Source organism: Cucumis melo, chromosome 8, assembly GCF_025177605.1.
Source record: "Cucumis melo cultivar AY chromosome 8, USDA_Cmelo_AY_1.0, whole genome shotgun sequence".
Taxonomy (NCBI): domain Eukaryota; kingdom Viridiplantae; phylum Streptophyta; class Magnoliopsida; order Cucurbitales; family Cucurbitaceae; genus Cucumis; species Cucumis melo.
In genome coordinates this window covers 28,301,592-28,329,434 of record NC_066864.1, presented here as the reverse complement: position 1 = coordinate 28,329,434, position 27,843 = coordinate 28,301,592, and the positions used below count along the sequence as shown (strand labels likewise).

General features: G+C 38.8%; 1 protein-coding gene across 5 annotated transcripts; it reads left to right on the top strand.

Annotated features, from left to right (window-relative positions):
* The first annotated feature begins 566 nt into the window (after window positions 1-566).
* Window positions 567-24,986, top strand: LOC103502889 (uncharacterized). Of its 5 annotated transcripts, none has more exons than XM_051088216.1 (5): window positions 567-856; window positions 2,578-2,917; window positions 3,043-3,230; window positions 3,550-3,709; window positions 22,198-24,986. In XM_051088216.1, exons 4-5 carry the CDS (start codon window positions 3,568-3,570, stop codon window positions 24,282-24,284), a joined length of 2,229 nt encoding a protein of 742 aa, XP_050944173.1. In that variant the 5' UTR covers window positions 567-856; window positions 2,578-2,917; window positions 3,043-3,230; window positions 3,550-3,567; the 3' UTR covers window positions 24,285-24,986. The 5 variants fall into 5 exon arrangements, with proteins under 5 accessions (XP_050944173.1, XP_050944174.1, XP_008465231.1 ...); XM_008467010.3 differs by having other exon boundaries at window positions 569-856; window positions 3,550-3,589; XM_051088217.1 differs by having other exon boundaries at window positions 2,578-3,230.
* The last annotated feature ends 2,857 nt before the right edge of the window (window positions 24,987-27,843 follow it).

Below are 27,843 nucleotides of genomic sequence, written 5' to 3'. Positions count from 1 at the left end.
ATTTCCTCCTAAAATTTCAAAGTCGACGTTGGTGGCACATGAAGATCATGTGAGTTTTTTTTATCAAATATTTTACTTCCCAACAACTACATTATAATAGTTGAAAGAACAACTAATAAAGACAATTTTCGTACAATACCAAAATCATATTTTAACTTATAAATTAAGTAGAATAGTAAATGTGTATGATTCTTTTTTAATAATTAAATGCATATTTAAAAATCTACATACCTCCTCGGTAACAATTACTAGATACAAATTTAACTATACAAATTATATAGTTCAAAACTACATCGTAGATGTCTCATCGAATAATTTTTTTCACCGACCAAACAACTTATATTATAAGAAAATCATTAATAAAAAGAATTAGTGAAATTAGGTAAAGAGGGAAAATTTAGATGAATGACACGAGAATTTCCCCAACCAAAAGGCAAAAACATATGACCAAACGCAAGACGACAACACACTTTATGCAAAACCCAACAACTCAATAAAAACAGTGAAAGAAAAACTACTTGTCGTAAGCTAAGTCCCAACAAACGAAACAAACTCATGGATCGGATCGGGTCGGATCCTTTGATCTTCCACTGGTTGACACCACATGCCGGCTTTTACTTACTATTGCACTCTCGAGAGAGAGAGCAAAGAGAATTTGGAAGTGGAAGTTCGTGTTTGTTCGATGGAATTCGTGAAGTGAGGATCAGAAAGAAAAACCATAGCAAAGAGAATTTTGCCGAGATCGCACTCAGACTGAATCAATCGGAGTTTTTTGGATTTTGAATTCTATTTTGAAATTGTGGGGGTTACTAGTCAATGCTTTTGGACTCCCAACTTCATATTTCTTCAATGGAAGGTCAGATTTCTCTCTCTAATTCTGAAATTTTCTCTCTTTTTGTCGGATTTTTATTCTGTTTGTCGTGGCGGTGAGTGAGGAGTATTGGGTTTTTTCTGTTTCTCTCTTTTCATTTTCCTTTTTCCCACCCTTTCTCTTTTTGTTTCTTCTTGGGAAAGTTTTTGTGGGGTTTACGAACTGGGTGTCTTGGATTTTGCAGAGAATTGAGATGGAAATTGTCGGTTTTTTTTTTTTTTTTATCATTATTATTATTATTATTATTTATTTATGGTGGATGCCTTAGGGTTTCTGGGTTAAGTTCTTTTGTTGGCAATTTCATTTTGAAGTCTCATTGAGTTTTGATTCATAATTGTGGCGTATTTGGTATGGTGATTGGTGTAGTGTTATTGATTGTGGTTCTAATAGTTGGAAATGAAATTAACTGCTGATAGATTTGTCTGTTGGTCCCGTTTTATATGGATATGGAAACTTTTCATCCCTGTTGCAAACAGCCTCTTGAGTAATAGTCACTTAAGTCGAGCGGTTATGGCTGAAACCAATGTCCTAACAAGCACAGATATTGATGCGAGATACATATACTGTTTAGGATACGGTGATGTATCGTTGGAAAAAGAATTTTACATGCGAAGGACACATTTACTAAACTATACATCTTTTTTATACAAGAAGGAAATTTAAAGTCAAATAAGTTTAAGCATTTATATGTTTAAAAATGGGTTTGATGCATTGACCCTCAATTTATTCAAAGTCTTATGTTTGACAATTGTTGGACCTATATAGATTTTGTTTAACTAGTGTCTGACATATTTATTATGCTAACAAGTGTCTACCACATGTCCAACTTGTTTCAGAGTGTCTGGCTGGACATACTAGCCAAATTAAAGTTTCTGTGGTTTTTAAGAGACCAGTGTGTCAGAAGGGAAATTTTAAATGCTTGTTGGCTTCTAAGTAACCATTTTCACATTTAGTCAATTGTGATAGTTGTATGTATTTTTGGGCATTCTGATCTCTATGTTGGATGCTGATAGTAATTATGCATGGGGTGTGACTGTAAGAATTATGAGTGATATGAAACTCATATGTAACTCATGAAATACAACTTTGGATTCCATTATTTATAAGTGATCATTTGCAATCTCCAATAAAATACCGTCATTGAGCTTTTATATGGAGAAGTAACTGCATAAATAAGTAGATGTATAGTGTGATTGGTTTTTACAACACGAGTATATGTAATTCTATATCATATGACAAATTTGTCATTTGTTTCTTGATATTTTACTTTTTACTACCTTAATGGAAGATGAGTTTTTGCTTGTGGCATTCATTAGGTATTTGTGTATTGATTAATGAAAGCCTATTGGTTTCATCCATCTTTCTTATTCATGCTTAATTTTCATCTTTTTGGCAAGTATTTGAAAGTGTGTTTCTGTTAGCATCAACAACTTATGTATTAACCAAATAGTAAGAATTTTGATCCTGATTATTATTGTTAGAATAAGTGAGCTTGACCCTTAGGGTATTTGTGGAAAGATTATGGAAATATTTACCCTAATTCCTAAATCTTTTATTTTTTTATTCCCTTGTGTATTCTATTTATTCTCCTTCATTGTATCTATTGTAATTTTTATAAGAAAATAATAAGAAAAATAATATCGTGGTTTTTCTCCTGGTGCTCGAGTTTCCACGTAAATTTGTATGTTCTTTGTCTCTACTTTCAGTATGGTATCAGAGCGGGAAATTGAGCAAACCCTAAACAACACAACTAGTGATGGAAATCAAACAGAGGAGACAGGCACCAATTTTGGTTCCCCGCCTTCAGAAAACATCGGAAAATGTATCCTCGTCAATTTTTCCGTCGTCTGCCGCCAAAACCCTCTCGCGCACTGCCACGTGACTCCGTCGGACATCCACGCGCTAGTCCTATCTTCCTTAGAAAGTTTTGAACATTCCATCCGTGCAAACCTATTCTTCATCCGCAGTCTATATTGCTCCCCATGCCTCGATTCATGTTCTGCCACGTAATTCCGGTTGGCCACCATCGCTTCTGCTATCAAATCTGTATGCCCTACCAACCACTGATTTTAGCTATTATCCCAATACTAAGAATCTTCAAATTCACTCAACATTTGAGGTTGGTGAATCTTCGGCACATTTCAACCCTAACGTGCAAGCTTCCTCTTCAGGAATAACTCAACAGCAACTGGAAGGGCTTCGACAACATATTACAGCAATTGGGGCTACCCTAGGGACGACATCTAACACTTCTGTACCGATGTATTTTGAGAATGTGGTAACCTTGTTTCCTACTTTATCCTCTTCCTAGGTGAGTGAGAATGCTAGTCCAACCACACTTGGAGCTATTGTCCAACAGGTATACTTCAGTCCTTTAGTCTCATTAGTTTTAATGGTAAGAATCCTTGGATCTTGGACTCTGGTGCCACAGATCTTTTAACCGGTTCCTCTAAACACTTTGTGTCCTGCATTCCGTGTGCTGGGAATAAAAAGATAAGAATTCCTGATGGCTCCTTGGCTCCCATTCTCGGGAAAAGGAAAATTTCTCTTTTTGACAAGTTCTCATTACGAAATGTGTTGCATGTGCCACGAATTTCATATAATCTTCTGTTGATTAGCAAGATTACTCGTGAGTTAAACTGCAAAACAACATTCTTACTTGATTCTGTTTTTTTCAGAACTTGAGCTTGGGGAGGATGATTAGCACTGCCCGACACAGTAGGGGTCTTTACTTGCTTGATGATAATGCCTCCTCTAGTCGTATTTCTAGGACGAGTCTTTTATCTTCCTACTTTACCACTTCCGAAAAAGATCTTATGTTGTGGCATTTCCATTTAGGTCATCCCCTTTAAATATATGAAATATCTATTTTCGCATCTCTTTTCTAAAGTTGATGTTTCTTCCTTATCTTGTGATGTGTGCATAAAAGCTAAACAACACCGAGTCTTGTTTTCCTTGTAACTCTATAAGCCAACCCGACTTTTTACTCTTGTCCATAGTGATGTTTGGGTACCATCCGAGGTCACTACCCCCTCTGGAAAACGATGGTTTGTGACCTTTATTGATGACCATACTCGTCTTACATGGCTTTTTCCTGATCTCCAACAAATTCGAAGTTACTTCCACAGTTCGAGACTTTTATCACACCATAGAAATGCAATTCAATACAAAGATTGTAATCCTGCGAAGTGATAATGGTTGTGAGTTTCAAAACCACTCTCTTAACGAGTTCTTATTCTTTATGGGAATTGTTCACCATAGTTTCTGTGCTTACACCTCCAACAAAATGGGGTTGCCGAACGTACAAGTCATTACTTGTTGGAAGTTGCTTGTTTTCTTATGTTGTCCACTTCTCTTCCTTCCTATCTTTGGGGTGATGTCATTCTCACGGTCGCTCATCTCATCAACCGCATGTCCTCTCATGTCCGCTCATCTCATAGGTGTTCGGATGCACTGCCTATGTCCATAGCCATAGTCCTAACCAAACTAAATTTATCCCTAGGGCTCAGGCTTGCTTGTTTGTTGGGTATCCTCTGCACAAACGAGGCTATAAAGTATTGCACTTATTGTCACGTAAGTACTTTATGTCGCCTTTATTGAAGATCGTCCTTTTTTCTGTTAGCCTACTTCAGGGGAGAGTGTGAGTGAAGAGTCTAACTATATGCTTCCCTTAGAGTCTACTTGTCCTACTGTGGTTACCTTACCTGACCTAGCCCTCACAGTACAATCTTACCCATAAATCAAGTTCTTTGGAAAACCTACTATAAAAGGAATCTCAAAAAGGGAGTTGAGTCTCTTGTTGTTCAGACGACTTCTGTCCAAGATTCAGAACCAATAAGAGATTAAGGTACGCCTGACTCCACTAACTCGCATGGTATTAATAGAATGAGTGAGAATGATGGGTCTGAAACAAATTCAACTGACTCACATACCGACAGTGTGAGAATGACTGGTCCAAGACAGTTGTTTTGGAAGATATGGGTGAGCAGGGTGTCACAATCGTAACTTCTCAACACGATTGTGCGGCACTTGCTTAGCTCAATCAGCAAGTCAGCCGTTCGAAAATCGGAATCTGCGGTCAAACTCGCGGTATGACGTAGCCTCCCTCCCCGTTCTAGGGAAAATGTTTTTATAAAACGGGAGAGAGAAAGTAAATAGTTGAAAACGTCATAAAGAAAGCATTGAAGACTGTCAATTGCAAGGAAAATAACTCAGCATGCAAAGAGTGCGACAAGGCTTGGGCGGGGGTCGGATTGTTCATGTACCCCCTATAGTACATATTGAGAATTTTGGCCTTGGCAGGCTTGCATATGAAAAAGCCGAAATGTCACACTATGACTCGGCGACACCTAAACGAAAGAATTAACCTAAACTACTTTCAAGACATAAAGATAAAGTAATTTGGGAGTATTCGGGCATATGACCAACGGTAAATAATACGTTGGACAATTATGCCCCTGACATTCTCCCCCACTCAAACGGTTGACGTCCTCGTCAACTGGCGAAGCTGGAGCTCTTCGGTCTTCTGCATCCACGCTTCAAAATCTTCGACAGGTCTTCCACTGGTTACCTCCACGAGGGGCTTCTTCCGCTGCACCAGGAATTTATGTGCCTCCCTCGTGGACCTTCTACCCACCCTTACTCTGTTAGCAAGGGCTCACTCGACTTCTCTGTCTTCCTCCAGGTCCAGGTTGACAGATGATCGTACAACATTGCTGCACCGTTAAATGGGAACTTGGTCTTCCACTCGGACTCAAGAGGGCATCGCTCTCGATCTACCTCTTCCTCCACCGGCCTTGAAGCTTCTTCTAGGCACACTCGAGCGATGTCGGCCATCTGCTCCCATTCCTCTTCAACTCTGTAAACTTGAGGGCGATCCCCTACGTAAGGACCATCAGCAAGAGGCGGAAATACAGGACGCCTCTTACCTTTAATCTCAAACGGACTTCTCTTGTTCGGCGAGTCTGTCTGAGCACTACTACCGAATTGGGCTGCCTTCAGCAGTTGAACCCAATTCTCTTGTCTGCCATCAACACAATGATGCAGGTGTTCTGCGAGCACACAGCTGAGTTGCTCGGCTTCGACATCAGGAGTCTTGGTCGCGTTGACGACCCCAAGACTTGGCCCCTCGATCATGGCTTGCTTCGAACTATTGAAGGCGCCCCGACACTCGAGGTTCTCGCTCCACTGAGTGTCTTCTTCTCTCGACGAACCACTTTGGTGGAACTCCCCCACATGAATCAGCGCGCTCACCTGGCCCTGCACAGAACAACACTTTCCTCCCTTGACATCAGTAAGACCCAACGGGACCACGGGGAACTCGTATGCTTCATGCCTAGTGGCACAATTTTTCTCGAGTCCCTTTGCCTTCGTTGTTCTTACTCGACATTGCCTCGGTCGGTCGTCTGACTTTGGGAGATGCTTCACTCCACGTGGGCGGCCATCAACACACTGTTGTGGGCTTCTGTCCTTCTTCTTCAGGGAAGGGACGCGGGCTCCATACGGAGCTTGTACGGGTATACTACACCCTGTATTCGACAACATCTCTGATGGTTCCTGAAGTTTGGTCAACTTCGGCGGCGCCATGCGATGAGCATTCTTCGCATGCGCTTTTGCCTCTAATGGCAGCTCTTTCCCATGGTTGGTCCTCCTTCGCCTCGACGAGGACTTGGGCCAACTACTTGGCATCACACCATGGCACTTCTCTGGGACACACAGAGTGTCCTTGGGGACTGTCTCCTCCAGCTTTTCCAACGCCCCAAGCAGGATCCCCACAGACGGTGGTTCCTCTTGGGCGCGACTCTCGCCTAGTTGCATGGCCGATATCATTCTGAACCCGTTAGGCTGCCGAATATCTGCTTGTACTACCATGGGGAAGGATCCGGTAATCGCTAGACATTTGGCTGACGGCATTGGAATGACTTGATGTTCAAGGAGGAACTCCATTCCCAGCACTACATCAAAGTCGTCCATCTTTACAACCACAAAGTCTACAGGGCCTCTCCATCCTCCCAACTTTATCGTCGTTCGCTTCACCAATCCGACGATAGGTAGGGCAATGGAATTCACGGCTTTCATCTTTCCTGAATCCTTCTCCCAACGGAGCCTTAGACGTCTAGCTTCCGCCTCAGTTATGAAGTTGTGGGTTGCACCAGAATCAATCATAGTGCTCTTAGCCTGCTGTTGGTTGATCCAGGTGTCAACATACAGTAAGCCCCCTTTCGATGGCACGTGGCTCTCCCCTGACTTTTTCTGGAGAGAGGACATGTATTTTATGGCCCCTATTCGGGTCTTCTCGCCCCCATCTATCAGGCCCACTTCATCCTCGACTTGATTTGACTTATCGTCTGAATCCGCAATTAAGGAGGCCTGAAACGCATGGAAGTCGACTTTGTTCGGGCATTCCCTTGCCAAATGGGGCCCCTGACATATGAAACAACTGAGGGGACGCTTGGTTGGGCTTCGATCATTCGGCCTCCGCCATGTATTTTCGGTGGTTGACTGGTAAGGTTTGCGGTCCTTACCAGAACGTTTGTCTCCCCCGACAGCTTTGGGAGAGCTCGGGCGACTATCCCTGTTCCTTCTTGGTGAGGAACTTTGATTACGCCTCGCATCTTGAGAGTCACTTGTCAGATCGAACAACCGTTCGGCTGCTGCATATGCTGACGTGAGGTCTTGGACCCTTTGTTCATACAACTTGGCCCTCGCCCACGGTTTCAGCCCTTCGACAAAGTAGAAAACTTTGTCTTTCTCTGACATATCCCGGATGTCTAGCATTAACCCTGCGAACTGCTTCACGTACTCCCGAATCTCGCCAGTGTGTCTTAGATCGCGCAATTTTCGCCGAGCCAGGATTTCCACATTCTCGGGGAAAAATTGCGAGCGAAGTTCTCTCTTCAGGGCGTCCCACGTATCTACAGTGCAGCGTCCTTCCTGTATGTCTACGTATCGGGACCTCCACCACAACTTTGCATCTTCAGACAGATGCATCGTTGCCAACGTCACTTTGGTTTCTTCGGCGACAGTGTTTGTAGCCTTGAAGTACTGTTCAAGGTCGAAAATGTAGTTCTCCAGGGCCTTTGCATCTCTTGCCCCACAGAAGGGCTTTGGTTCTGGGACTTTTACTTTGCTAACCGAAATTGCTCCTCCAGCTGGAGCTTGGCTTGCCATTGCTCGCATCGTGAGACTCAGCCTTGCGCTCACGTCTGCGATTTCATTTCTAACGACATCGAGGGTGACTCTAAAATCCTCCGACATGCCGTTTATCATCTCTAATAGTGTCTTCTGAGCGTTATCAAGCTCGCCGACACGTTCTTCCATGTGGGCACCAAAGCCCGAGGAACTCTCCCCACGCTCGTAGTTAATAGTTCTTCTGGCGTTGGTGTTTTCTTCTAGGGCGTCAACCCTTGCCAACAACTCTTGTATTGGCAGCCCTTCGACACGGCCAGCTACCGCATCGATCATGTTAGCTTTCTCAGAAATTTCGTCGACACGAGACTCCAAGTAGCGGATGGAGTCGGGAACTTCGACTAGGTAGAGCATCTGCTCTTCTATCTCTACTAGTCGGTCTCTCTGGGCCTTGCCCGATGGATTCGACGACGACATGCTTCGGTGTAATCGTCAATTAGCCAATTTGGCTCTGATACCACTTGTCACAATCGTAACTTCTCAACACGATTGTGCGGCACTTGCTTAGCTCAATCAGCAAGTCAGCCGTTCGAAAATCGGAATCCGCGGTCAAACTCGCGGTATGACGTAGCCTCCCTCCCCGTTCTAGGGAAAATGTTTTTATAAAACGGGAGAGAGAAAGTAAATAGTTGAAAACGTCATAAAGAAAGCATTGAAGACTGTCAATTGCAAGGAAAATAACTCAGCATGCAATGAGTGCGACAAGGCTTGGGCGGGGGTCGGACTGTTCATGTACCCCCTATAGTACATATTGAGAATTCTGGCCTTGGCAGGCTTGCATATGAAAAAGCCGAAATGTCACACTATGACTCGGCGACACCTAAACGAAAGAATTAACCTAAACTACTTTCAAGACATAAAGATAAAGTAATTTGGGAGTATTCGGGCATATGACCAACGGTAAATAATACGTTGGACAATTATGCCCCTGACACAGGGCAGTATGGATGGGGTCATTATAGACAGAGAGGACATGATTGATGAGAACGAGGTGGTTGCTGAACATTCTAAAAACGAAACTAAGTCAAGCCATTCTGGAGATACTAGTAAGTATGACCCATCTCTTGATCTTCTTATTGCACTGAGGAAAGGTGCTAGGTCTTGTACAAAGCACTCCGTATCTAATTATGTGTCATACGAGAATCTCTCACCACTGTTTAGAGCTTTTACCACCAATCTTGACTCTACCACAATACCTAAGAGTATCCACCTTGGCTTAGAGTGTCTGAAGTGAAAGCTACTCTCATGGAAGAAATAAGAGCCCTGGAAAAGAACAAAACCTGGAATCTCTACTCACTCCCCAAGGGACACAAGACTCACTCCCCAAGGGACACAAGACTGTTGGATGCAAATGGGTGTTTACACTCAAGTACAGAGCAGATGGTACAATTGATAGACATAAGGCAAGGCTAGTTGCAAAAAGGTTCACTTAGACCTATAGAATTGACTATTCTAAGACTTCTCCCCTGTTGCGAAGTTGAAACTATTAGAGTTTTGTTGTCTGTTGCAGTGAATAAAAATTGGCCTCAGAGTTTTGTTTTCTGTTGCAGTGAATAAAAATTGGCCTCTATATCAACTTGATGTTTATGGTTCTTGAATGGGGATCTAGATTGAATGGGGATCTAGAAAGGAAGTGTATATGAGTCCTCCTCCAGGATTTGAAGCTCAACTTAATAATCAATTTTGTGTGAAGATACCAAATAGTATCTAATACTTCTATTAAACTTCTCAACGATTACAAGGAAAAACTTACAGCTCAATCATAAGAACAATGATACAAACGATCATTCACAAACAAAACAAGAACGAGAACAAATACTCAACCTAAACATAATGCTGGAAATCAAAATAAACAAATAACATGAACAATGGAATCTGGAACTTTAGCCTTCCTACCCCGCGAGGAGAAATTCAGCCCATCTCAACCAAAATTTTCGTACCCTCTTATGATCTCCATCCCACCTTTTAATTCCTACTACTAACTAACTAGTGGTCCCCAACTTCCTTGCTTTCCTCCCTACTTCTACGTGTAGCTTCCTTATTTGCTTCATTGTTTTTCTTATTCCTTCTATTATAAGTAAATAAAATTGGAGGCCTAGCATCACTCTCCTCCTCCAAACCCACCTTGACAAGGGGGAATTTAGGGAACTGGTGCTTAAAGTCTGCACAATCTTCCCAAGTGGCTTTATGAGGTGGCAGTCCTTTCCAATTGACCAGTACTTCCCACTCTTTTATAGCTTGATTTTTGCGATATCCATATACCTCATCCGGTTGTGTGATCCATTCGTGATTTTCGTTCACATAAGAGCTGTTGTACTTGTTCAAGATTTCCTACTGCCTTATTAAGTTGAGAAACATGGAACATTGGATGAATGACTGATGAGCTCGGGAGTTCCAACTTATGAGTTACTGCCCCAAATGTTTTCTAGAATCTTATAGGGCCCAAAACACTTTGGCAACAACTTCTCATTGCACTTCCTGCTTAACGATACTTGCCTGTAGAGCCTGATTTTTAGGAACACAAGATCTCCTACCTGAGATTCTACATCCCTATTTCCCTTCTCTTCAGGTTGGCGTACTTCTTCATTCTTTCTTGAGCCACTCACAGATGTTCTTTTAATGCTCCCAAGATCACATCCCTATCTTTCAGTTGTTGGTCAAGAGTGGAGTTAGGTGTTTCTATGTCTTCGTATTGGATCAAGGGTGGGTGTAATCTTCCATAGATAGTGTGACATGGAGTGATTCCAATTGAACCGTGGTACGTGGTGTTATACCAGTATTCTGCCCAGTGTAGCCATTGACTCCACTCCTTCGGTTTCTCACCATAAAAGCATCTTAGGTAGGCTTCCACACTCTTGTTTACCACTTCCGCCTACCCATCAAATTAGGGATGATAGAAGGAGCTTCGATTCAACTTGGTCCCTGCTAACTTGAACATCTCTTTCCTAAAATGACTAAGAAAGATTTTGTCTCGATCTGAGACTATAGACTTGGGATATCCGTGTAGCTTGACAACTTCTTTGACAAAGGCCTTAACCATAGTTTTGGCCGTGTAAGGAAGCTTCAAGGTTAAGAAATGTGCATATTTGTTCAACCAATCTACCCACTGCCAAAATCACTTTCCATCCACCTGATTTTGGTAAGCCGTCGATAAAGTCCATTGAAACATCACTCCAAATGGCATCATGAATTTCTAATGGCATCAGTAGCCCTACTAGGGATAAGGCAGAAGTCTTGTCTTTTCGGCAAATCACACACTCATCACAGTATTTCTTAATATCTTTCTTCATTCCCTTTCAATATAGGTCACCGGTCATCCACTTGTATGTCCTTGGGAAGCTCGAGTATTCCCAAAAGACTGAATCGTGGTAAGTGTGTATAATGGTTGGCAATAAGAAGGATGAGTTTGAGAGCACTAACCTGCCTTTAAACATCAGCATCTCTTGTTGTATAGTATAATGTGGAATTTCCAGATTTTGTTCTTCTTTGAGCCTGATAATTTCCTGTAGACCAGGGTCTTTCTCCACCTCCTCTCAGATGATAGCAACATCCACTAAAGTTGGTGTAGTCAACGGACTCAAATGCACCGTGGGTGGGATCCTTGATAAGGCATCCGCTGCTTTGTTTTCTAGTTTATAGACAACTTCAAACGAATATCCCAATAACTTAGCAATCCACTTCTGGTATTGGGGTTGTATTACCCTTTGCTCCAACAAAAACTTGAGGGATCTTTGATCAGTTTTCACCATGAACTTTCTTCCCAATAGGTATGGCCGCCACCTCTGAACCGCAAACACTATTGCAATTAGCTCCCTTTCATACACAGGCCGCACCCTATCCCTCATACACAAGGTTTTACTGAAGAAGGCTTTTGGTCTTTTAGCTTGAGTAAGTAGTGCTCCCACCCCAAAACCAGATGCATTAGACTCTATCTCAAACGACTGATTGAAGTCAGGCATAGCCAACATTGGGAGGGTCATCATGGCCATCTTGAGCCTTTCAAAAGTCGTGTTAGCCTCTTCACTCCATTTGTAAGCTCCTGTTTTCAATAGTTGGGTAAGAGGAGCTGCCATGGTGCCATAATTTTGCACAAACTGGCAGTAGCATCCTGTGAGCCCCAAGAATTCTCTAATTTCACGTACATTCGTGGGAACAGGCCGTTCTTTTATCGATCTTTTCAAGATCTACCTCAATTCTTTTTTCGGAAATGAAATGACTTAAGTACCCAATTCGTGGCTTAGCAAAACTGCACTTCTCAAGGTTAGCATATAGTTCATTCACCCTTGACAACTCCAACACCACTTCTAGATGTTGAGCGTGTTCCTCCACCCCCTTACTATACACTAGGATGTCATCGAAAAAGACATAGACAAACCTCCTCATGTAAGGCTTGAAGACATGGTTCATCAAGGCTTGAAAAGTCGATGGAGCATTGGTCAATCCGAATGGCATCACTAGAAACTCATAGTGGCCTTTGTGGGTGTGGAAGGCTGTTTTCTCAATGTCATCAAGGTACATTCTGATTTGGTGATACACAACTTTTAAGTTTATTTTTTAAAATACATTGGCTTCATTCAGCTCGTCGAAAAGCGCCTCTATACCGGATTTGGAAACTTATCTGGAATTGTCACATTATTCAAAACCCTATAGTCTACACAGAATCTCCAACTCCCATCTCTCTTTCACACCAACAAAACTGGACTGGAGTGAGGGCTCTTGCTGAGCCTGATGATGCCTGAAGTCAAGCATCTCATCCATTGATCTTTCCATCTCTTCTTTTTGGTGGTGCGCATACCTATATGGCTGTACATTGATCGGGTCAACTCCCTTTTTCAAATATATATGATGATCATTACCTTTCTGTGGTGGTAACTTCTCTGGCCATTCGAAAACATCAGCAAACTTGTCTATGATGGCAGGGATTGGATTTTCCACCGTTCGCAATGGTTCTTCCTCATACCCTTCTTTTACTGATACTCTGATAAACCCCTAATTATTCTACATTATAGTAGAAGGGGAAAAAAGAAGCTGCACGTGTGATAAATAAAAGATAGACAGCTGTAATGAGCTATGATAGCTAGTTAGTTAGGGTGGTTAGTTAAAGTGAAATATAAATAGCATTATTTGAGCGGGAAGAAGGGTATGAATTCTGTAATAGAGAATTTAGGCTTGTTCATCCTTTAGAGAAAGGAGATCAAGATTGTAACCCTAGCTTATTGAATTGAGATATTCTTAATTCAATATATTCGGTAATATTCTACCATTTCGATGAAATAAAGAGAGAAATTCTACTTGCTAGTTCCGGTCTTCGTCATTTTGGTATCAGAGCGGTGAATTCTAGGGAGGAAACCAAAAATGGTTCAGACGCGAACTAAGGAGAGGATGGAATTGATTGAACAAGAGATTGCCAAAATGAAAAAGGAGATGAGTAAAATTCCTATGATCGAACTTAGCTTGATCAAAATCACGAAGAACCTGGAGTTAATGCGATTACAATCCGAGAAACAGCAACAGGCGATATTGATGTTTATGGAAACGACAGCGAAGGAAAGATCAATGATGTGTGCACGACTGTCAGAATCAATGATGCGTGAGTTGTCAACGACAAATATGAAGGAGAACAAACCATCTTCCAGTTGTGAAATCGGTTCTGAAAAAGTAAAAAAGAAAGCCGATATAGAAGATAACAATGGCAACCGAAACAAATTCAAGAAAGTCGAAATGCCGTTTTTCAATGGCGAGGATCCTAACTTGTGGTTGTTCCGCGTGGAAAGGTACTTTCAAGTTCACAAACTTAGTGAATCTGAGAAAATGGTAGTTTTGACCATTAGTTTCGAAGATCCAGCATTAAAACCGATCACAAGAGGAGAGAGATAAGTTTCTAGGCTGGGCGAATTTGAAGGAGCAATTACTAGTTCGTTTTCGGTCAGTGAGTGAGTATCAATCTGTAGAAGATTCATTCGAATTAAACAAGAAACTACGGTAGAAGAATATAGAAATATGTTTGACAAATTAGTAGCTCCTTTATCTGATTTACAAGAAAGAGTGATTGAGGAAACATTCATTAATGAGTTGTTTCCATAGATAAAGGCTGAGGTAGAATTTTGTAGACCAAAAGGACTAGCTCAAATAATGCAACTTGCTCAGTTAGTTGAGAATAGAGAAATCATTAGAGGGGAAGCCAATTTAAATGGGTACGTTGCTGGAATATACCTGCCAAACACCTCAGGAAATTCAAAAACCTGTTGGGAACACCTCTATAAATGAAAACAGGGGGAATACTACATTTTTTATAAGAACTATTACTTTGAGAGGATCAAATACCAACAAAGTAATTAGGGAAGGACAGTCAAACGATTGCCTGATGCTGAGTTCTAGGCACGTAAAGAAAAAGGCTTGTACTTCAAGTGTAATGAGAAGTGTTTGGTCGATCATAAATGTAAAATGAAAGATCAAAGAGAATTGCGAATGTTTGTTGTAACAAATAACAATAAAGAGTTCGAAATTATTGAAGAAGAGGAAACAGAAAGATAGGAGTTAAATGCTGTGGAAGTTAGGGGAGTTAGCACAGCTTGTGTTGAGTTATCAATTAACTTCGTGGGAGGATTGAATGATCCAAGGACCATGAAGGTGAGAGGGAAATTACAGAATGAAGAAGTAATTGTGTCGATCGATTGTAGGGCCACTCACAATTTCATTTTTGAGAAATTGGTGAAGTTACTACAACTATCAACCAACGAAACTCCTCATTATGGAGTAATTTTAGGGTCTGGGAAGTCAGGCAAAGGAGTTTGTGAAGGGGTAGAAGTCCAGCTTGACGAATGGATTGTGAAAGATGAATTTTTGCCATTAGAACTTGGAGGTGTTGATCCAAGCCTCACCAAATCTTGAGTGAGCCTTAAAAACATGATGAAGACTTGGTGAGAGGATGATCGGGGTTTTCTTGTTGAATGCAGAGTGATTGAGCTGAAAGAAGTGTCAACGGTTGAACTAAATGAAAATGAAGATTTGTCTGCTGTGGGAGAATCATTGTCAGCAGTGTTAGAAAATTTTACAAACGTGTTTGAATGGCTTGAGAAGTTGCCCCCAAAAAGAAGCATTGAACATCATATACACTTGAAAAAGGACATCAATCCTATTAATATGAGACCATATAGGTATGCCTATCATCAGTAGCTCAGATGGAGAAATTAGTTGGAGAAATGCTGGTCTCAAGGTTATAAGAGTCCTTGTTCAAGTCCAGTGCTTCTAGTAAAAAAGAAGGACGATAGTTGGCGCTTTTGCGTGGATTATAAAGCATTAAATAATGCTACTATTCCAGACAAATTCCCCATACAGTTATAGAGGAGCTGTTTGATGAGTTGAATGGAGCTTCATTATTCTCAAAGATTGATTTGAAGGTTGGTTACCATCAAATTCGAATATGAGTGAAGATGATATCAAAAAGACAGCTTTTAGAACTCACGAAGGGCATTATGAGTTCTTAGACATGCCTTTTGGGCTTACTAATGTGCCGGCCACTTTCCAATCACCGATGAATAAGGTATTCAAGCCATTTTTAAAGAAGTTTGTGTTAGTCTTCTTTGATGATATTCTAATTTATAGCAGGAGTATTGAATATCATCTAAGACATCTAGAAGTACTAAAAATTCTAAGGAAGAATGAGCTATATGTTAATAAAAAAAAATGTAGCTTTGCAATATCTAAGGTTGAATACCTAGGGCATATAATATCTTAGCAGGGGTAGAAGTAGATCCTGAAAAAATTAAATCAGTAGCTGAATGGCCATGTCCAACCAATGTGAGGGAAGTTTGTGGATTTCTTGGTTTGACAGGGTAATAGGAGGTTCATCAATATGGATCAATAGCTGCTCCTCTGACACAGCTACTTAAAAAGGGAGGATTTAAATGGTCCAATGAAGTAGAAAAAGCCTTTGAGAAGCTTAAAAAGGCTATGATGACTCTCCCTGTTCTACCATTGCCTGATTTTTCTCTACTATTTGAAACCGAGACAGATGCATTAGGATATGGAATAGGAGCTGTTCTGATTCAGACAAAGTAGCCCATTGCTTTTTATAGTCATACTTTGGCTATGAGAGATAGGACAAGACCAGTTTATGAGAGAGAATTGATGGCTGTTGTTTTTACTGTCCAAAGATGGAGGCCATATCTGTTGTAGACGAAGTTTGTGATCAGAACAGATCAAAGGTCATTGAAATTCCTACTTGAACAAAGAGTAGTACAACCCCAATACCAGAGATGGTTAGCTAAACTTCTGGGATACTCTTTCGAAGTGGTGTACAAGCCTGGGCTGGAAAGCAAAGTAGCAAATGCCTTCTCCAGGATGCCATCAGCCACAAAATTGTACAATTTGACAGCTCCAACTATTGTTGATCTTGAATCAATTAAAGAGGAGGTGAAAAAGGACCACAAATTGCAAAAGATAATAGCAGAAATGAGTGGTTCAAGAGATGCAACCGAAGGAAGTTTCTCAATCTAGCATGGGATATTGAAGTACAAGAACAGACCGGTAATTTCTAAATCTTCATCATTAATCCCTGCTATACTTCATACCTATCATGATTCAGTTTTTGGAGGCCACTCTAAATTTTTGAGAACATATAAAAGATTGACTTTTGAGTTGTATTGGGAAGGAATGAAAGCAGATGTTAAAAAATACTGTGATGAATGCCTAGTATGCCAAAGAAATAAAACACTTGCCTTATCTCCTGCTGGTTAACTAAACCTTTCGAAGTACCTAACCAGTTTTGGAGTGATATTTCTATGGATTTTGTAGAAGGGTTGCCTAAGGCTCATGGTTTTGAGGTGATATTTGTTGTGGTTGATCATCTTAGCAAATATGGGTACTTTCTATCATCCATATATGGCCAAGACAGTGAGATTGCATGACTTTCATTCATCAATAGTTTTAGACCGAAATAAGGTTTTTCTCAGTCACTTTTGGAGAGAACTTTTTCGTCTAGCAAGGACTAAATTGAATCGGAGTACAACCTATCATCCTCAAACAGATGGGCAAACTGAAGTTGTAAGATGTTTATGCAGTGAGAAGCCGAAGGAATGGGTAAAGTGGCTGTCGTGGGCTGAATACTGGTATAATACAGCATACCGGAGAGCGTTGGGGATAGCACCCTTTCAAGTTGTTTATGGACAGAAACCACCTCCCTTAGTTTATTATGGACAGAGAAACATCGAATTCGACACTAGATGAACAACTTAGAGAGAGAGATGTAGCTCTAGGAGTTTTAATAGAGCATTTATGTGTTGCACGTGCCATGCTATTATTACTTAATATTTTATATGGCAAAGGCATAGTTTTCTTTTTGTCTAAAAAAAACTCATTGGCGTCGAGCGTGCGGGGAAAACATGAAGAAGTATGCTGATAAAAAGAGGAGGGATGTGCAGTATCAAGTAGGTGACATGGTGTTTCTAAAATTAAGACCCTACAGGCAATCATCCCTAAGAAAGAAAAGAAATGAAAAACTCTCTGTCAAGTTCTTTGGACCTTACAAAGTTATTGAGAAGATTGGTCTTGTGGCCTACAAACTGGAATTACCAGTGGGTATATCTATTCATCTGGTCTTTCATGTTTCTCAACTGAAGAAGATGATTGGAGAGCATGTGAATGTGCATTCTACAACACAGTACCTAACCAAGTTTATATCCAGGTTTTCACCTTGAAGACAAGGTGAATTTGGAAGGGGAGAGTAATGATAGACCCCCAATTATTCTACATTATACTAGAAGGGGGAAAAAAAGCCGCACGTGTGATAAATAAAAGATAGACAGCTGTAATGAGCTGTGATAGTTAGTTAGGGCGGTTAGTTAGAGTGAAATATAAATAGCATTGTTTGGGCAGGAAGAAGGGTATGAATTCTGTAATAGAGAATTTAAGCTTGTTCATCCTTTAGAGAAAGAAGATTAAGATTGTAATCCTAGCTTACTGAATTGAGATATCAATTCAATATATTCTGTAATATTCTACCATTTCGATGAAATAAAGAGAGAAATTCTACTTGCTAGTTTCGGTCTTCATCATACTCCCCCTTCCATAGCCCTGCATTCCACTAAGAATCCTTGGTTCTCAGCTTCCCACGACTTCATCATGCTTTTCAGGCTAACTTGGGTTTTGGTAAGGCTCGGATCTCCCCTAAACGTTATTTTCTTTCCTTCATGATAGAATGTCAGCAACAAGATCTTCCAATCAACTTCAGTCACTCCCAACGAATGCAACCACTGCATCCTTAGTATCACATCCACCCCTCCCAATTCCAAGGGTAAGAAGTTGTCAACAACCTTCCATTCTCCCAGCCATACTTCAACGTTCCCACATACTCCTTTGACTTTTATTGCAATTCCCGAGTCCAATATCACCCCATAGTTAGAAGTTTCATTCAATGGTAAGCTCATCCTCTTCACCAACTTTTCTGCAATGGAATTGTGGGTAGCCCTACAGTCAATCAAGATCACCACTTCACCAATCTTCCCTTTGATTTTCATAGTTTTCGGATTTGTTAGACCCACGACAGAATTTATGGACAGTTTGATGTTTAGATTCTCTACATTTTATACTTCCATTAGCTTCATCTCTGTTTGAACATCATAATACTCTTCCTCCACAATCTCCAACTCTTCTCCACTCTCCTTTACCACTAGCATCCTCTACTCCTTATTTTCTTTAGTCTTGCACCTATGCCCTACGTGGTATTTTTCCCACTACGAAAACACAGCCCCTTCTCCCTTCTTTCTTGGAATTCTGCGTCAGGTAGTTGCTTGGTGGGACCTTCTCAACAGTTATCCCCAGCCGCAATCTCCCTCAGAGTAATATTTCTCATTGGCCAATTCCCTATTGCCGCTGTCTCATAGGCGGTTGTCATACTAGCATTACGCATATGTTGTGCTTTGGATGAGGGCTTGCTATCATAAGCACTACTTAACCCACACTCCTTTCGGACCATCTCTCGATTCTCAATTTTCAGGGCCAGCTTCATTATCTGGGCCAGCCCAACGGGCTCCAATGTCTCAACTTCGGATTTCAACCATGGGCTCAGCCCATTCATAAATGTTTTTCGATAGCAGAGCAATGTTTTCTTCAATCATTGGAAGCTTTTGTATCCCCTGCTCTACCATATTCAGCCTCACTTCAACTTTCTTTGCCATGTTCACTCGTTAGCCTAGGTTATACGGCTCTAATACCAAATGTTAAGATACCAAATAATATCTAATACTTCTATTAAACTTTTCAACGATTACAAGGAAAAACTTACAGCTCGATCACAAGAACAATGATCCAAACAATCATTCACAAACAAAACAAGAACAAGAACAAATACTCAAGCTAAACGATAGTACTGGAAATCAAAATAAACAAATAACATGAACAAAGGAACCTAGAACTTCTACCTTCCTACCCCGCGAGGAGGAATTCAGCCGATCTCCTTCTCCACCAAAATTTCTGTACCCTCTTCTGCTCTCCATCCCACCTTTTAATTCCCACTACTAACTAACCAGTGGTCCTCATCTGAATGGTCCCCAACTTCCTTGCTTTCCTCCCCACTCGCACGTGTAGCTTCCTTATTTGCTTCATTGTTTTTCTTAGTCCTTCTATTATAAGTAAGTAAAATTGGGGGCCTAGCAGTTTGAAGCTTCGGAAGTCCTTATACGGGTTGGAACAATCACCAAGAGCATGGTTTGATAGATTATCCACTTTCATCAAGCCTCAGGGGTACAATCAGGGGCACTCTGATCACACCTTGTTCACCAAAGTCTTCAAGGTAGGTAAAATTGCAGTATTGATTTTCTATGTCGATGACATTGTACTATCTATGGATGATACTGATGAGATCGTTCAACTAAAGAAGAAGATGGGGTTTGAATTTGAAATCAAGGATTTGGGAAATATACAATATTTCCTTGTAACGGAGATGAAAGGATTTAAAGAAGGCATCTTTGTGTCTAAAAAAAATACTCCCTTGATTTGCTAACTGAGACAAGCATGTTGGGATGTTATCCTGCTAACACTCCTATTGGATTCAACTGTAAACTAGGAATCTTTGATGATCAAGTTCCAGTTGATAGAGAACAATATCAGCGCCTTATAGGTAAATTAATTTACTTATCTCATACCCGTCCTGATATTTCCTTTGCTGTGAGTGTTAGCTAGTTTATACAAGCTCCTTATGAGGAACACATGAAAGCTGTCAACAAAATTTTGAGATACTTGACAACAACATCGATAAAAGGTTGATGGTTAGAAAGACAAACAGAAAGACCATTGAGGCATATATTGACTCAGACTGGGCAAGATATGTTGTTGACAGAAAGTCTACCTTTGGTTATTGTACCTTTGTTTGGGCAATCTTGTAACTTGGAGGAGTAAGAAGCAAATTATTGTGGCTAGAAGCAGCGCTGAGGCTGAACCTTTGTTTGGGCAATCTTGTAACTTGGAGGAGTAAGAAGCAAATTATTGTGGCTAGAAGCAGCGCTGAGGCTGAATATCGAGCCATGAGTTTAGGAATATGTGAGAAAATTTGGCTCTAGAAAGTTCTATCTGATCTTCATTTGGAATGTGAGACACCATTGAAGCTTTTTTGTGATAATAAAGTGGCTATTAGTATTGCTGGCAATCCCGTTCAACATGATAGAACTAAACATGTGGAGATCGATCGGCATTTCATCAAAGAAAGACTTGACAGTGGGAGCATATGCATTCCATACATCCCTTCGAGCCAACAGGTTGCTGATGTTCTCACCAAGGGGCTTCTCAGACCAAACTTCGAATTTTGTGTTAGCAAGTTGAGCATCATTGATATTTACGTCCCCACTTGAGGGGGAGTGTTTAGAATTAGTGGGTTTGGCCCTTAGGGTATTTATGGAAAGATTATGGAAATATTTACCCTAATTCCTAAATCTTTTCTTTTTTTGTTCCCTTGTGTATTCTATTTATTCTCCCTCGTTGTGCCTATTGTAATTTTTATCAGAAAATAACAAGAAAAAAATGATAACGGAATCCTAATCCTCAGTCCAAAGATCCAAGCTATTAACGTAGCAAGAACCTTTGAAATGAGAAACTAAGACCTCCTTATATTAATTTAGATCTACCAAGAGAGAATTAGGATTAGATTACCTCTTAGATGAAAGATCTAGAAGTAAGATTTGAAAATCTTGTTCTAAATTGAGTCACTCCACAATCAAACTTGATCAAGGTTAGATTGAATGGCTCGCATGTATGATCACAAGAATTACAAATTAAGGGAAAAGTCTCAAAATGAGATTTCAAATTGCATTCATCAAAAGTCTTCTTTTACAAATGGAAGGATAGAGGTCTTATATAGCCTTGTAGAGATTTTATTCTAATTAATGAAAATATCAAAAAGTCAACATAAAACATTAACTAAGTTTTCTATCTTCCAACCACCATCTTTAATACCAAGCTATTAATGGTAGTTACCAACATGTCAAATTAAAACAAATAGAAATACAATAAAAATGTGATATTAACTATCTCACGAGGTCTTCAAAGTATTGGTTTTATGGAAGCTTAATGTGTACCTCATAGTCTGCTTCAACTGAGAAAACGTTAACATTCGATACTCCAAATGGTCCTTCGTCTCTTGTATTAACATGTGGCACATGGAACTAAGGATAAACGACCCTATCCATTCTTGTACATGAAGAATGAATGATTGGTTAATCTTTTGATACTTTCCATCTTATAATTGGTCCGTATGGAACATTGTGATTTTTATCAAAAAATACTTGTGGTTTTTCTCCCGGTACTTGGGTTTCGATGTAAATTTGTGTGTTCTTCGTCTCTACTTTCTATAATTATTTCATTATTTTAAAACCTATTCTTCTGTTAGCCAGAGTTTATATATATATATATATATATATATATATATATATATATATATATATATATATATATATATCCTAATTTTGAGTGATTCTGAGAATCCCAAGTCCAATTTGAGGGAGTGAGAAGTCTATGTACTGAGTAGGCACATTTTAGAGTGGCGTCATTGTATTAGTTAAAGCTACCATCACACATCAAGTACCGATATTTATATATATATATAATTCAGACCAGCTTGAGGCTAATTGATCAACTTCCTCCGACAGGTATATCACCGGACCAGGAATCAGTGGGTTCTGGGACAAAAAGGTCTAGTGTATCATCGGGAAGCAAGTGTAGATACCGGAAGGAGTTTCTTAACAGATTTTCAGACAGTGAGATCTTCACTGCTAAACTTGAGGATTGGTTCGAAGAAATATCAGAGAGTTCTAGAACCAAAAAGTCTGTTTTTGATGTGCCATTTGAGTTGATTGATTTACAGAAGTTTGACTATGCACTAGAAGGGATTTCATTTCAGCAGCTGATTCGAATGCCCAGCCCTATATATGCTTCTGCCTCTGATGGCGTGGAAGCAACTGCTTATCTTGCTGTTGAAGATTTTCTTCATGCAAGTGTGAAAGGTTTGTGGGAGGCATTTTGGAGTCAAGATCAGCCCATGCCTTTTAATGTTGGCTGCTTATACAGGGATAATTTAAAATTTTACCCGGCTGAGAAGGCAATTGCTAGTGGGAAAATTGAAGGTCTTTCAGCCACTGGCATACTGCTGAAGAATCATCGACATCCCCACGGGAAATGGGACCAAATTATTACGCTTGCTGTACTTAGTCCTGATATTGGAAATCTTGCTGTGGATCATGAGAGCTGCCCTTCTCTGTCTATTTTAGGTGAGACTCTTTTTTATGCTATCCGATTGCTATTGTCAAGAAGCTTGAGCAAATCAAACTATTCACCAAGTTTGAGCTCTGTCTTTGTTCTTCTTGTTGATTCACGGTATGGAGGAGTTATTAAAGTTGAAGGAGATTTAAGTAGGTTGGAGTTTGACCTGAATAATGTGTATGAATGTGCTGCTGAATGGATAAAAGGATATGCTACAATATCAGTTTCTCCGATTGATAGGATCTGGAACGAGCTTGGAAATGCAAACTGGGGAGATATTGGGGCATTGCAGTTGCTTTTTGCAATCTTCCATTGTATTGTTCAATTTGCAGGAGTTCCCAGGCACTCGATTGAAGATCTAGCTGCGGATCATAGTTCTCGTTTGCAAACTAGAAGAGTGGAGAGGCAGTTGGGAGATGTCAGAGTGAATGGAAATGGCTTGTTTAGGTTTCAACAACAAAGTGTTTCCCCTGAAATTGTTGAAGTTCAAGAAGATTCGATCAAAGTTAAGTCCGAAGAGATAGTAAAGTTAGAAGTAGGATCCGTGCTGTGGTTGGAGGATTCAAACTGGCAAAAGGGTTATCAGATTAATGAACTCCTGACTTCTGGGGAGCTTCAATTTTATATAGCTTCTCCTATCGAAGAACCTGGAAAGAGTCTGTTTCTTTATGTTGGATCTCGAATTTCTCAGCTAGAAGCATGGGAAGATATGAACTTGTGGTATCAAGTGCAGAGGCAGACCAGGGTGCTAACTGTAATGAAACAGAAAGGTCTATCTAGTAAGTACCTACCTCAGTTAAGTGCATCTGGGAGGATTATTCATCCTGGTCAGTGTCGTAGACCTAGCTCAGGTGGCAACTGTGACCACCCTTGGTGTGGCACACCCATTCTTGTTACCAGCCCAGTTGGTGAAACGGTAGCTGACATGGTTAATGGAGGTAGATTCAATTCAGAAGAAACATTAAAGTGCTGCCATGACTGCTTGTCTGCACTCTCAACTGCAGCTTCAGCTGGAATTCGTCATGGTGACATCAGGCCGGAGAACGTGGTTTGTGTGAGATCTGGTGTAAGATGGCCTTATTTTGTTCTTATTGGCTGGGGACATGCAATTCTTGAAGACAGGGACCGTCCTGCTTTGAATCTTCACTTCTCGTCCACTTTTGCACTACAAGAGGGGAAACTCTGCTCGGCCTCAGATGCAGAAAGCCTAGTTTATATGCTCTATTATGCCACTGGTGGCACTTTTCCTGATTTGGATTCTGTTGAGGGGGCACTATTGTGGAGAGAGACCTCTTGGTCTAGGAGATTAATCCAGCAGAAGCTTGGTGATATGTCTACGGTTCTAAAAGCATTTGCCGACTATGTCGATAGTCTATGTGGAACACCATATCCAATGGACTACAACATCTGGTTAAGAAGGTTGAAGAGAAATATTCACGATGAAGACCCAGGGAAGGAAATTGATACGTCAGGCTAGGTCTCTTTTGTTAGCTGTGTTGTATAAAATGGCTACTCTATCTCCTGACATCATATCTTCCCAACTGTGATTGCATATTTTTGGTTGGTGAAGACTGGATGCTGCAGGTTAGTTGATGGCTTAATTACATTCACAAGGTTCAAAATTTTGGACTCAATGCTGGCTACTACGAAGGAATGTTCCCATCAGCTAGCCATTTCTTGTTCGTTTTCGAGTCTGGGCCCTCTTCAGATGTTTTCTTTTAGTATGTTGAATGGATTAACATCTTAGCATAGTTACAGTATGCCAATTGACTGGAATATATATTGGACAGATACACCTAACAAGGTTGCACTGCTCTTAACCTCCATTAGCGTTGGTCAAGCAGAGACAAGTGCAGCGACGACAATATCGACACTGATTTATAACTACGTGGACCAAGGTAGGTGCCAAAATGTTTCTGGACAGTTGTTTAGGTAAAGTAGAATTTAGTATTGAATTTGGTGTGAAGGAGTACATTTGTATATGTGTCTTTGGCTGTTACTTGGGATTTGTGATTAAGTTGATTAAAGGGTATTTATTTGGTAATTTGGGTCAGTGTCCTTGAAATAGCAAGAATTGAGGAAAAAAAGAGTTGGAGGTCTATGTTGTTGAAGTGTATAACATTCGAAAGAAACTTGTAATTTCTGTAAGGATAAAAGCTTATTTGGATTCCTCATTCTACTGCACTGTGTACTTTTATATGAAGTATTTGCAGTCTGATACTGCTGAAATTTTTCATTCACGAGAGAAAACATGGAATTAAAATAAAAGGTTAAGTTATAGTATGTACTCTCGAAATTTGCCATTTGTTTTAAAAATATATTTATAATTAGCAATATTTCTTCTGAAATATTACCCTAGAGTTTTCATGAACATTTTAAAAGTATCAATGAAGAACATTTTAAAAATATCAGAGAATGAAATAGAAATATAAATAAATGAAATAATATAAACATTTTAAAAGTATCCATGAATGAACATTTTAATAATATCAATGAATGATGTAGAAATTTAAACAAATATGTGATATAGAATGAAGTTTTGAATTTACATATTATTTTAGAACATAGCTACAAACATCACCGCACAATTCCAAGTTTTAATTTCTATTCAAGATCTTTTAAAGGTTGTTTGACCTTCATATTATGAAGGAGCGGAGTGAGCTATCACTCCATGTTTGACAAGGGTTATTATAATCGGAGATTAGAATTAGAATTATTATACTCATTTTCCTATTTCTCTTTGGTCACTATTTCTTACTTTTCCATTTTCTTCTCTTACACTATTTCTCACTCTTCAAAGGGTTATTATATATTTCATAGATTTTAATTATGCCACAAAAAATTTATCTAATGAATTTTGTTAGGAAAAATAAATTAGAAAAAATCTACTTTGCAAAAATAACTTAAGAATATGACTTGTTAGGAAAAATAAATTACGAAAAGGAATCTTTTTAAAAATATAATAAAGTGGCAAAGTATTTACACTATATAGAACAATTCCGAAAACAGAGAAAGTTCAGAGGCCCACCGTATAAAATACTAAAAATGTTCCGTCAACCACACAGTCAACAATGCGCATAATATATTTGCTAAATGATAGTTTAAATTTAGCTATTGTTTGGTGCACAATCATTTAGATAGGACTACAATTTATTTTTTCAATTCTATCGTCTAATTTTGTTGATCATTTAATTTAGTTATGTTTAAATTTGGTTACACGATCGTTTACATTTGACTAGTCCAATCTAAATTATTTTTTTCAAGATTCTTTATATACAATTTTTTAGATTTTTCTATTAAAGTACACGGTTGTTTAGATTTGGTTACCCAAATTTAAACAACGTAAAAAAAGAAGAGGAAAAGAAGAAAGACAATGGAAAGATTAAACAACGTGAAAAAAGAATAAAAAAGAAAAAAGAAAGACGATGGAAAGAAATCTCAGTAGAAAAAAAGAAAAGGAAAATAAGAAAGACGACGAATCGCAGCGAGGAGGAAGACGATGAAAGAATCGCAGTGAGGAAAAGAAGAAGGGCGGAAAGAAAAACCTGAAATATTTAAAAAAAATGGCTAATTTCATGGAATTTGTTACACGGACCGTAAATAGTTTAGTGTTTTGTTACATTTATGAAAGTTTCCCTTGTAAAAATATCGTAATACAAATTACTTAGGAAAAATTCATTTAGAAAAATATTTTAGAAAAATTTTCTTTGCAAAAGTGTAGAAAATTTGTGTTAAATGGTTAATGCCTAAACCTAATATGAAAAATCAATTGTGTTAAACTTAGGAAAAATAGTCATTCACAGTTTTATCAATTTATTTCAAATTTTAAAAAAGAAAAAAAAAATAAACCAGACAATCAACAACTTTTGACAATATTTGCTATAGAAATGAATAAACATAATAAAAATAAATATCGGTAACTAGGTGGGGTAAAATGAAACTATACTTGTGTTTCCATTTAATCAAAATTTGTTTTTTTTTTTTTTTCATTTTTGAGCTTTTATTTCTAAATAAATTAAAGAAATAATTTTAAGAAAAAATACGAATTCTATTTTTATCATTAAAAATCTATTATAGGAAGAGATTTAGCATAAAACAAAATTTGAATAACCAAATTTGTATCATAAATCTGAAGAAGAAAAGATATGTGTCATAATGCATTTTTTTTAAGAAGACAATTTGTGTTATAAAAATAATGATAGCATGACAAAAGAGAAAAAATAATAAATTTCTATCATAAAAAGAATAAATTTGTATCATACTTAGGAAAAACAAAGAATAAGTGATAGTATGGCAAATTCATGTAGAAACAAATGACGGTATGTAGTGGTTAAAATCATGCAAAAATTTATATAATTTTTTTAAATTAAAAATTACAAGTTTAACAAAATTAAACGATAGAATTGAAAAAATAAATTGTAATTAAATCTAAATGATTAAATCTAAACGATTGTGTACTAAACAATAGCCAAATCTAAATGATTATGTACCAAACAATAGCCAAATAAATGATCGTGTACCAATATATTGCGCCCATTGTTGATGAGGTATTTTTGGTATTTTCCACGATGGACCTGTGGGCTTCTTTTATTTTCGGAATTGTTCTATACAGTGTAAATATTTTACCGCTTTGTTATATTTTTTAAAAGACTCCTTTAACAAACTTATAGCTTCCTTTAAAAATCGTTTTCGAAAAAAAATAAAACACAAAGTAATGAAAAACACTAGTAATTAAATAATGAAAATGAAAAATTAGTAATTAACTTTCTTTTCAAATTATTTTTATGAAATGTATTAATGACTTAAATAAAACTAGTTTAAGAAAAATGTGTATTTTATGTACCATATATATGCATGGCAAAAAAAAAAAAGTAGTGAAAAACCAAATTTGAAACTAAATTTATTAAATGAACATTATAATTAACAAGATTTAATAAAATCAATCGAAGAAAAATGTATATTTCATGTATAGACAAAAAAAGAGTAGTGAAAAAACCAGATTATAATAATATTCACCTTAAACACAACTTATTATT